The sequence below is a fragment of the Capronia coronata genome (genome assembly GCF_000585585.1).
Source record: "Capronia coronata CBS 617.96 chromosome Unknown acBCG-supercont1.8, whole genome shotgun sequence".
In the NCBI taxonomy this organism is placed as follows: domain Eukaryota; kingdom Fungi; phylum Ascomycota; class Eurotiomycetes; order Chaetothyriales; family Herpotrichiellaceae; genus Capronia; species Capronia coronata.
Genome location: NW_006912900.1, coordinates 560,797 through 571,750, shown reverse-complemented (window position 1 = coordinate 571,750; position 10,954 = coordinate 560,797). Strand labels below are relative to the sequence as shown.

At 54.1% G+C, this 10,954-nt stretch overlaps 3 protein-coding genes across 3 annotated transcripts; all 3 read right to left on the bottom strand.

Annotated features, from left to right (window-relative positions):
• Positions 1 to 667: 667 nt before the first annotated feature.
• Positions 668 to 4,219, bottom strand: A1O1_08454 (uncharacterized protein; the record flags this gene model as incomplete). Its single annotated transcript, XM_007729316.1, has 2 exons — positions 668 to 3,955; positions 4,016 to 4,219. The coding sequence occupies 2 exons, from the start codon at positions 4,217 to 4,219 to the stop codon at positions 668 to 670; spliced, it is 3,492 nt and encodes a 1,163-aa protein (XP_007727506.1).
• Positions 4,220 to 5,167: 948 nt separating this feature from the next.
• A1O1_08453 (uncharacterized protein) lies at positions 5,168 to 7,990 on the bottom strand (the record flags this gene model as incomplete). The annotated part of the gene is made up of 2 exons (XM_007729315.1): positions 5,168 to 7,629; positions 7,684 to 7,990. The coding sequence occupies 2 exons, from the start codon at positions 7,988 to 7,990 to the stop codon at positions 5,168 to 5,170; spliced, it is 2,769 nt and encodes a 922-aa protein (XP_007727505.1).
• A 1,932-nt stretch (positions 7,991 to 9,922) lies between these two features.
• On the bottom strand, positions 9,923 to 10,909 carry A1O1_08452 (uncharacterized protein; the record flags this gene model as incomplete). Its single annotated transcript, XM_007729314.1, has 1 exon — positions 9,923 to 10,909. The coding sequence occupies one exon, from the start codon at positions 10,907 to 10,909 to the stop codon at positions 9,923 to 9,925; it is 987 nt and encodes a 328-aa protein (XP_007727504.1).
• Positions 10,910 to 10,954: the final 45 nt, after the last annotated feature.

Genomic DNA, 10,954 nt, shown 5'->3' with positions numbered 1-10,954 from the left:
AGCCTAGCCTACATAGGTAGAGAGAGACTCTTGTCCATATTGTCTATCATTACTCTGCCCAGCCCCAGCCTGCCAGCCAGCCAGTCAGTGAATTTACTTACACTAGCAATTTCAAGTATGGACTTCACCAGAAACCAACCAGTCCTGACTATTCTTGACGGCTTACTTGAGTCGGTCATGAGTTGTAGAGACCAGTGATATATACACATGCATATACATATATACATATATACATGTACATATACAGTACATGAATTCTTGTACGCAAGTCCTTTCCTCCCCTCCCCTCCGCTCTGGATCCTACAAAAGTTCAACCAATGCCTCTGATAGCCAAAAAGAGTGAAAAAAGAAAAAGGGTGGATGAAAACTCGTCTTAAATAAGTACAGGTAGATAGACACAGAACTTGTCCCAATCTACTACTAGTACCTGCCGAAGACTTTGCGCATTCCAATTCACTTCCGCAGTGTTCGTGGTCTAGATGTGCATATCTGCAAATTACCCTCCTTGAAAATTGATCGGGGACATGAAGTGTCACTGTATTGCCCCCTTTCCCTGTTCTTCTTGTTTTGTCTTTCCCGCTCCTTCATTCCTTCCATTCCTTTCATTCCTTTCTCTTCTCTCTTTCATTCCCTTCTCTCCTCCCTTTCATCCCTTCTCTCCTCCCTTTCATTCCTTCACTCCAATCCTGACAACAATCCCAATCTCCAAAGCTTTGGCCTCTCGAATCGCACAGCTGAGACAAGTGCGGCCGACGCGGGCGATGATGGCGTTGCGGCCCTTCTGAGCACACCAGGCGCGCACGAGGATGTCTTTCTCCCACAGCTGCGGGTCTGGATCATATTGTGCGGAAGATTCGTGGCCGTGGCCGTGCCCATGCCCGTGACCGTGACCGTGACTGTAGCTGTAACCGCCGGTGTAACTGCCGCCGCTGAGAGAATGTTGTAGGGTCGAAGAAGCCAGTCCACTTCCAGAACTACCCACACTCGTGACGGGAAAGAGGTCCGACGTCTGGTGGGAGATTGAAGGCGAAAGCAATGGGGATGGTGAAGTGGCTAGCAGACTCGGGCTGTCCGGGCTGGCAGTAGTAATATCGGATTGATTTGGCATCTGATCATGCGATTGCGATTGCGGTCTCGGAGGGAGGTGGTCTCGTGCATCGATGATCCAGACTTCACCGTGGCCGCCGGACCCTGTGGCGGGAGGCTCGACTTGCGGGTTGTCGATCAGGTCCATCAGAGTCTTGGTCACGTAGCTGTATGTCTTGTGCAGTGGGTGCGCGGGGATATGTTCGGCCGGTTTGTGTCGTGGATGCAGATGGTGATAATGATGATGGAGAAGATGGTGGTGCTGCTCATGGTCGTGTCCGTGTTCATGCTCGTGTTCGGCGGTAGCTTTGATTGTCGCGTGGCCATGAGGCGGACGGCAAGGATAGGCTGTAACAAAATAGACGTCACGATCCAGGCCGTAGCGGACTTGTTTCGATACCGGGTTCTGGTCAGGGGTTCGCGGGTCGGTGATGCTCAGTTCGAACTGGGCCCAGGCTCCCAATGGATGGTCGGGACTTGATTGCGTGGCGTTGGTGCTGGACAGATGAAGTCGGATGGCTTCGACTTTGACCTCCGGCACCGAGGGGCTGTCGAGCATCTGGTCGGTCAGCATGGTGAACTCCGAGGCCATGATGTTCCCCTTGCCGACTCCCAGAGGGGAAGATTCCTTGGAGAGTTTGTCCCCGTCGAAAATCCGTGGTCGGTCACGCGTGGTGACCACGGGCCAGGAGTTGATCTTGATCCAGCGGTTGGACACAGGTTCGTTGGTCGCCTCGGCCACGGGGACGAAGTTGGGGAGGTAGATCCAGCCCATGCTCTCCTTGGACCCGCGCAGGGGAGCCATGACCCGGCCGACGATACTGGACTTGGACCACCAGGACGAGCCGTCGAGAATAAAGCCGGACGATCGCAGCGGGAGACCTCTCGACCCCAGCTGTTGGAGCGTCGAAGCATCGGTGTCGTTCTCCAGCAACGTCGCGATCAAAATGTCGCAGATCGACGTCCCCGGCAGAATCATGCCCGAGAGCCAGCTGTGTGAGAGCCAGCCTCCGACGGAATCCGCCGTCGCAGAATGGAGGTTGACGCAGAACTTCTCCAACGATTTGGTGATCTTGCTGGGCTGGGACGCTTCCGCATGATGGCCGGCGGTTTCCGTGCAGCTCATCATGTCCACCAGGAACGTCTCTCGCTCCTTGGGGTCGGCTCGGCACAGCTTTTGCTCCAGTTGTTTCTGCATCTCCTCCCATCGGGGCCATCCGATGTTGTGGGCAAACCGAACCACCCCGTCGAGCATGACCTTTGGTTGACGTGGAAGGACGACCAGGTCGCAATCATCGGGGATCGGTTCGCTTTTGTCGTCGTCCAGACTCAAGACGTGGCGAAGCCCGCCGAATATACCCGGGTGGTGCTCAGGAGACTTGACTTTGCTCAACGAAGTTGTTCGGTCGGGCGATGGCGAAATGCCCCTCGTTTCAACCTTCCTGACATAGCACAGTATCAGAAATCTCCGCGCCGCCACCAGATCCCAATCGACCTTGAGGTTGCGGAGTTTGTTGAAATGGTGGATTTCATCGCTGCTCAGCTCAAAGTTGTCCGAATGCATTGCAATTCCCAGCCGCAACGCCGCGTCCAGGCGGATGACCAGTTCGACAGAAAGGAGGAGTTGGATCAGGAGCCATTTTCGTTCGGGGTCGACTGACAGACTCGCTGTGGTATGATCATGTCGTGTTGTGCGGCTGTGTAGAATCTTGCCGAACCGCAGTCTGGCCTCCGGCACACTCAAGTCCAGCCACGCACCAGGGGTGGTGAGCACTTTAACCAATGCCTCGATCTGGATCTTCAAGCCCGATTTCTGGTGCTTGGCGTCGGGATTTATCTTGCGTGGAGGATAGAGCACCTCATTGAAAAGATGATTGTGAAGCTCTTCCGCCCGCATCACGTCCAGAATCGTGGTTTTCCAACCGGCAGCCATAATCTCGTCTCGCCAGGAGCAGATCTGTTCCAATCTCACGGCCAGCTCCCTCATGCTCATGTTCCTGACGCCCACCGTCTTCCAGGCATGAGGCCCTCCACGGATAAGCCTCATGCGGTCCTGTTCTGGTGCATGCATTCCCACTTTGGCGCTCATGTCGTCGTTGTCCCGACTGATGGCCAGCGATTTGAATGCTTCAAAGGCGGGCATGTTCGACAGAGGGAGGTCGAACTCAATGTCTTTACCATGTTCCCTTTCATTCGCGTCCGAGACTCCATCCGCGACGGGACATTCGAGGAAGTACCTCAATCCCACCGTCCCCGGTTCCCGGCCCTCCATACTCAGCATGTTAGGTCGCTCAAAAATCCCCAGCTCGAATAGTGGACGCTTCCCAATGTCGAAGCCTTCCTTCTTCAGAGGGTGTGCCATGCCTGGTCTCCAGTTGACCTCGTCCGGGATGGGGAGGTGGGCGTGCAATGTCGCCAGGGCAAAGCTCTCATGACGCAGAAATCTGCGGTCTTGAAGATCGGAGATCTCGAGTTCATTGTCCCAGGGGAAAAAGGCTTGCGGGAAGTATCGACCACGTCGACCCTTTTCCAGCGTAAATTGCGGCGCACCAGAGAACAAATGATGGATGTCTGCTTTGGTGAGGCCATGCCGGACTTGATGTTTGGAGGTCGTGGGTGATAGAGCTGGATGCTCCGCAGATGTAGTGGTGTTGGTGTCAGCCGGCGCTGCGGGGGTCACAGTGGTGCTCCCCGTGGTCGCGGAGACTTGCTCATGGGATATAGGCTCCGAAAACGCAGATGCGTGCGATCTCGAAGCATGGGCGCTGATGGTATAACGACTGATATCCGGCTTGACCTCATGAGCTGATGGGTGCACCGTTTTATCGGCCACTCCTCCTGCGTGGTGGACGCTGTCACCACTGTGATGCTGTTGCACATGATCATGATCAGCCGGAACCAGACCCGAATCCCACGGTCGGTAACTTACCTCTACATGACTCGGAGGAGAATGATCTTTTTCATGCGGAGTCGGACCATCCTGAGTCCTGCTCAGAGACCTGCTGAGTCGGCGGAGCAAGGACGGCTTTCCGTCATTCTGGTGTCGCTCGGCTGAGACACTTCGGCTCAGACCAGACCCTCTGTCCTCTTGGTCAATGGACCTGTTCGAATTCCGGCGCGTGAGATGGTTCATCTTGGACGATCAGGCTCGGTGGCTGACGGAAAGATCTGATCTCATCTATCCCGAGCTGCAACAAGTGGGTCCGATTTCTCAGCGAGCGAAGGAAGCTCGAAGGAATGCGCCGGACGTGGGGTTGCTGCAATCTCTCGGGAGCCGGAAGATGGAAAGGCAGATAGATGGACGTTGAGATGGAATGTAAGCTGTAAACTGTCCCCGCCCAGATCTCAACAGAAACGGCGACCGTTGCTCATGCTAGGTAGGTATATAGCGATGAAGAGGGTATTTGGGGTCTGTCGGGAACGTGTGGATGAAGGACAGACTGGCTCATATCGGAAGGCGAAGGGAAAATTGGATGGCTCGATATCTGTCTGGGCTTTGGCTTTGACTTGATTACTATTAGCAGTTAGTGGTTAGTTCATGCTAAGTTGGGTAATTATGGATCCTGCGGTGGAGAGCCATCCAGCCATCAGCTGAGCATGTGACAAGGGCCGTTCTATCACGTGATATGCCAAGATATTAACAAAACATGCCTCGGCTCAATCTCGTGGTCACGTGGGATTACTACGGTAATGTCCTCTATGCTCAAACGTATATCCACTCCTCAAAGCCTCGCACGTTAAAAGACTGGCTTCTCCAGTCATCGAATCCTATCGTCGATGATCATGATTAGATGCAGGCAAGAGACGCAGGCAAGAGACCTTGTCCCATAACCATCCCATAACCATCCCATAACCATCCCATAACCATCCCATGATGCCGTCGCCTAACTGTGCAAGTTCGTGATACTAGACCCCGAAGACCCTGGAACCCCTCCGTTGGCCGTCATGATGCATGCTGAAATCTAAGTATGTGTATCGTAGCTGGTATCTTGGACGGGCTGCCCAGCATGGACAGCTCTATATTATTCGATTAGAGTTATGTTCGTCAATTCATCAAACGTCGTCGCCGATCCGCTCGGGATCAATGGTCATTTTCGACAGACTCAGTCTCCTTTTCTTCGTGCACAACGGAACTGTTCCGGTTCGGGCCAAGAGGCGTGGACACACTGCGTCGATGTCGAATCCGCTGTAGCTGGGTGTCCGAACTATTGGGTGTCGTGGCTATATCAAAGCCCACAGGCCCGTTTCGTGACGGCCCTCTCAGACTCGATGTGCGAGGTCTCTGTGAAACATCCTGCATATTCTCCAGGCTCATTCTAGGGTGCACGGGGCTCATCACACGATCCGCCTCCAAGTCATGGAAGTCGTGAGTGCTCCAGCTCATCCGATGCGGTCTGGCGCCGTAGGGCAGATTCGAGACACTAGTTCGAGATCGCATGGATTGTGTCCGAGAGACGCCTCTCTGTTGACTCAGCTCTCGCTCCGGGTTCATCGAGACTCGTGGTGACGTGTAAAGCTCCGTTACGGGTACTTCGTCCTCGATTTTGGGCTGCCGACGTACAGCCGCCACGGTGAAATAGGGCTCCTTCGGAACTTCTGGCTCGGGCGGTGGAGGAGGCGGAGGAGGCTTGGGTCGGTCCGTAGCTTTCTGATCAACATGTTCGAAATAACGCGTCCGGGGGCCTAGCCATGACTGAGGTTTGATGGTCTCGCGGTACCGAGTGATGGACATGTAACTGGAGATGGCCCCCAACACGATAGCAATCATCAGGCAGATGGTCAAGACTCCTTGAATGACGATGATGACGACTCCTATCACAGTCGTCAAGATCCGATCCAGACCAAATCGAGCATCAAACGCCGAGGACAACGCCACGGTCACGACCTTGCTGAAACCCAGGAGATATACCATCAATAGGTTGAGTCGGTTGCTTTCGAAGGGCCTCATCAAGACAATGGCGACCAGTGAGATCGTCTCCCAGGCCAACAGACCGAACACTTGGGTTAAGGCGTGCCCTGCGGCACCGCCGTAGAACGCGGCCCTAACCAGTTCGTACAGCAGCCAGGCGGAGAAAAACCACCACTTGCTCCGGCGAAATCGAGCTGCCAGCCACCCGAACTTGGTCATATAATGTTCGTCGTCATGGACATGGACTCGCCCTGTGTCGAAATCTACCAGATGCTTTTGCAGCCACGTGGGCTCTTTGGCTATGTCTGGCCCACCGGCATCATCGCCACGCGTCCTTCTTCGGCCGAGTTTGTACCATGTAGATTGAGCGGTCTTCTCGGCAGGCTCGGACTCACCACTGCCTTCTCCAGTCACTTCTGCTATTGCTTCAGATTTGGTTCGGTACCACAAAGCATACCCGGCGACAGCGAACATTCCGACGAGGACGACCACAAACACCACGGCAGCAATGGCTTTGACGCCATTAGCTCCACCCAGACTGAATTGAAACATGGTCAAAAACATCATCATGAAAAAGGCAATGTAACACGTCCGTAAGACCGCCACGCCGGAAAACCACAGCCAATGTTTTCGAAAATAACCTAGCCGGTGTGTCTTGACGAGTCTCACGGCCGCCAGACCCTCCACGGTCAATTTGAGTAAGGCAACGGCGCCCAGAAGGCAGGCGACGAGAATCAGGAACCACAGAAGTCCCGTCAAAAAGGCGTTAGAGGCAGGAATATTCAGCTCAGCCAAGGTCCCAGCAAATCCAGAATAGTTTCCAGGCAAGGGCAACCCAGGAAGCACCGGTGTGCCGTGCCACGGAGCCGCGGTGAAATTGCCGGTGTCCCTTCTCCTGAGGACATGTTCCAACTCAGAAGGCCGGAAGGTCGTCCCTGTCCCTTCGTAGGGTTCGAAAGGGATCAAGGTCGCACGCTTGTATATCTGCGAGATCTGGTACCCACCGCCGAGGCCGACGGCATTTTCACCACTTGGAGCCGCCCCCACCATACTGATATTGCCCCGGTTGCCTCCAATGAACTGGTTGATGGAGTTTTGCATCTGCCGGCTGTATATTATACCGGCCGACCATGCATAGTTGCTCCAGAACGAAACAAGAACACTCGGCCAATTCATCGACAACCCTCCCGTGAAGAAGATGTGCTGGTAGACGGAGAATACCACCAGCATCGAGATCGAATGGGCATAATGCTTGCGGGTTTCCGGAACACTCTGTCCATAGACTGTTACCGCGATCGACGATATCAAGGCCACCACGGTGAACACACCGAGCACTGACGCAATAGCAGTCGGATGGGAGAATGTCGCGCCATTGGTGACAACGGCGGAGAAGCAGGCGATCTGAGACTGGGTTGAATTCGCAAAGATCCGCAGAATGGCCTGTCCCTCGAAATCCGGAATGGTGAGCGCGATCGACGGTATGTTGGCCACGTCGGCTTGCGACACTGGAATAATACCATTGGCTGTGATGGGTATGGACGAGTTCAACGGGCACAGGCTGTCAATGTTTGCATTGCAGGGGTTGAAGGTCAGATCAAAACGCGACTCCCCGTAGGCAAAGACACCGATGTAGACTGTCTCTTATAGTCAGCAACATGCCATGACCCGGATTGTGGAGACCATCTTACGCATCAAGCTCTCGTTGGTCAACGCAGAATTTCCCTCCAAGTGGAACAGGACTGTCATGTTGTCCTTGTAGTACGCGGCATCGAAGCGAGTGACATTGATGAGAGAGTCGCCCTGGCAGTCGCCAAAGTTCTGGGTATATAACGACGGCCTCCGGGCGTCGTCGAGCCATACTGTGCCGTCATTGCCCGTATATTTAATCCATGATGTCTGGTCTGCAGCCACGGGGACGTTGGAGGACAGGAATGCCAGCAGCATCGACCATATGGCCAGCCAGGATACGCACGGGTGTAAGTGCACCGAGGCCATGGTACCAAGGGGTTGGCACTAGACTCAACGGTCAACTGAGGGCCTTGGATTGGTAAAGAATGTGTAGCACAGAGCTGCAGGAGGTTGGGACTCTTCTGATATACCTCAGCCAAACCAAGTGAGACTGTTGGTGGAGATCAAGTACCAGCCTCTCGGATTGCAAGATATGCGTGGGTTATGTAACACCACGGCTGTGGCTTCTTCTCTATTCTATCCTGGCCTCATATTTCATGGCATCCAAGGCCTGGAGGAGGCACGAGAGAGGTCGAACTTGGGTCGCAGAGCAGGCATTCGGGTTGTGGGTTGTAGGTTGTAGGTTGTAGGTTGTAGGTTGTAGGTCTGGGGAACGGCCGCAGGCCTCCTTAGCCTAGAAGGTGCAGGCGAATGTGGAGAGGCGGTCGTTCGTTGTGAAGTCATGTATGGTACCTAGTATCCAGCACCGATAAAAGAGTGACAGAGGCAGGAAACGGAGTGCAGTGCGGGAAGTAGAGGTTGGCGTTTGGGTTGAACGGCTGTACTTCGCGTGGTGGGAGGACACAGGATTGTATAGTAACTGTATCACTACCACCTAACACACTTGCACACGGCAGAGCTGCGTCAAGCTAACGAATGGACAATTCGCTAGCCAGTGAAGGGCTTACACACGAGCTAGATGGATTCTGGATGTCCAGGACTACTATTGATCTGCTTGGGCTTCTGATGCAGTGAAGTGTTTGTTTGGTTATCTGTGCTCCCAGTGTCCTAACGTCACTGGTGAAGCTCAGCTCAGCAACAGTTGAGCTGTGCATTGCGACTCTTATCTGCTTGCTGACCTGTTGAACTCAATCCTCAGCGTACCTTTATCTCTACGAGGAAGCTAGAGTAGATCTCGAGAAGATCTTGAGATAAAGGTTGTGTTAGGTAGTACTGCAGCTTGTAGTACTAGTAGTCCGCTTGTCGACCAGGATCAATGACGCAGCACTTCCGCATCTTGCACGTACTACTAATACTAGTCTGGGGTTCAATTGCCCTCTTCCATTGACTCAGGCTTGAAGGTCCCTAGCCTAAACATCATGGGGTGTAATAGTCGCATGCCATGATACTCACCCGAGCGTCGCTATTTCAAGTTCCAACCTGGTAGCCTTCCAGGTGTTCTGGCCGTCGGGTTCAGCTTGAAAGTTGGGCAGGTTGAGAAAAAAATGTCCTTCTGTTGAGAACGTCTCTGTACTATGTACATCGGACGTCTCGATCTGACATGTTGGCTGACATACTTCAAGTTTGGCAGCCTACGCTGAACTCTTGCACAGACCAAACACACCAGGCCGGAGGCATGACAACCTGAAAATTGACATGCTGATATCCAATTCGGGACAAGTATCGTGTATTTCCGAACGGGCATCCGTAGGCTGCTTCCTTACTGTGTCTGAGACATTCGAAGGGGTTCGTATGGCATGCATCTTACCGTCTTCCCGTCCACTGCGGTGTCATCCTGCGCCCCAGATATCGATTGTGTGTCCTGTCGTCGGCCTATCTGCACGATGCCGCCTCTTCCCCAGCCGAATGCTTTGTCACCGTCCGGAAGTCCTTGTCCCTTTGTCATCAAAAGCAGTACCTGTATTTCTGCCAGATCCTTGGGGCTTGAATGGTAGACAGCGTAGGCTCGCGGGTAGATGAGGTAGGGTCGATAATTATGGGATCTGTCAATCGCTTCTCTCTAAGAAAAAATGATTGTGGATGCAGCTAAGGTGTGCCCGACGGCCGCATGAGAGCCATATTTTGGATAACTGCTCGCATAGCTCTCGCCTAATAATCGCAGCATTCTTACTACAGGTGACCGAGCCCCCGACTTTTGTGTCATTGTTTCGCATAGGTACCTGGGTAGGCTATATGTTGTCCTCCTGGCAAGTGTTGCGCTCACCCTGTTTTCGCTATAAACTGGACAGAACTAGGAATCTACAGCGTCCTCTCGACCTCGTCCAACGGTGCCATGACATCTCTGATCTTCTTCATGACTACCTCACTCGGCTCTTCATAAGGCCGTCGCGGCCGCAGCAGAGCCTCGAGGTCACCTTGGATCCCAGCCTTCTTGGCGCTGTACTGACTTGCGGCATATTTTGTGGTTGCAATGCCAGCCTTGGTCGGACTCTCGGCGTGAGCGGCCATTCTCTGCAGAGCCAAAGCCTGGTCATGTTTGCCTGCCGTCCACAAGGCGAATATTTTGGTCACCGTCTTGGGGAATATGTTTGCAAACGCGGCGATACAGCCGGCACTCCCTGCCGCCAGTCCACCCACCAAGAAGTCGGACTGGCCACCAAACACAGCGAACCGCTCAGGCGGAAACGTTGCGGACAGACGTGTAATCTTACCAACCGAGCCACATGTCAACTTCACTCCCACAATGTTCGGGTGCTCCTGCGCCAATGCCGCGATGGTGTCAGAGTCGAGGTCCAGACCGTTGCAAACACCCGGGAAGTTGTAGATGAGGATTGGGAGAGGGGATGCCTTTGCCACGGCCGAGTAGAAGTTGTGGACGACTGTGGGTGTTGTTTGCTTGCCGAAGTATGCGCACGGGAGGACGAGGACGTAGTTCGCACCCGCGGCATGCGCGTCTGCAATGTACTCGAGTACTTGAGCCGTCGAGTGTCCGCCCACACCGGCGATGAGAGGATAGTTCTCAGGAACCGACTTGCGTGCTAATCGCAACAGAGTAGCCCGCTCTTCTCGAGTAAGGAGGAATGTCTCCGCATTTGTACCCAAGATGACCAGCCCAGTGAGGCCGGAATCGGCCAGGTACGAGTAGTACTGGCCTTGTTCGGTCGGACGAAGGCTATCCGTGTCAGGGTCGAAGAAGGTGACTGCGGGACAGTACACGCCTGGCGAAGGCACTGGGTAGGAATGCGGTGCCGCGGGCGTGGACTTGTCGGCCAATATAGAGCCCATGCTGGTGAGCGTCGAGGCCAACGGTAGGATCAGGATCGGAGTGGT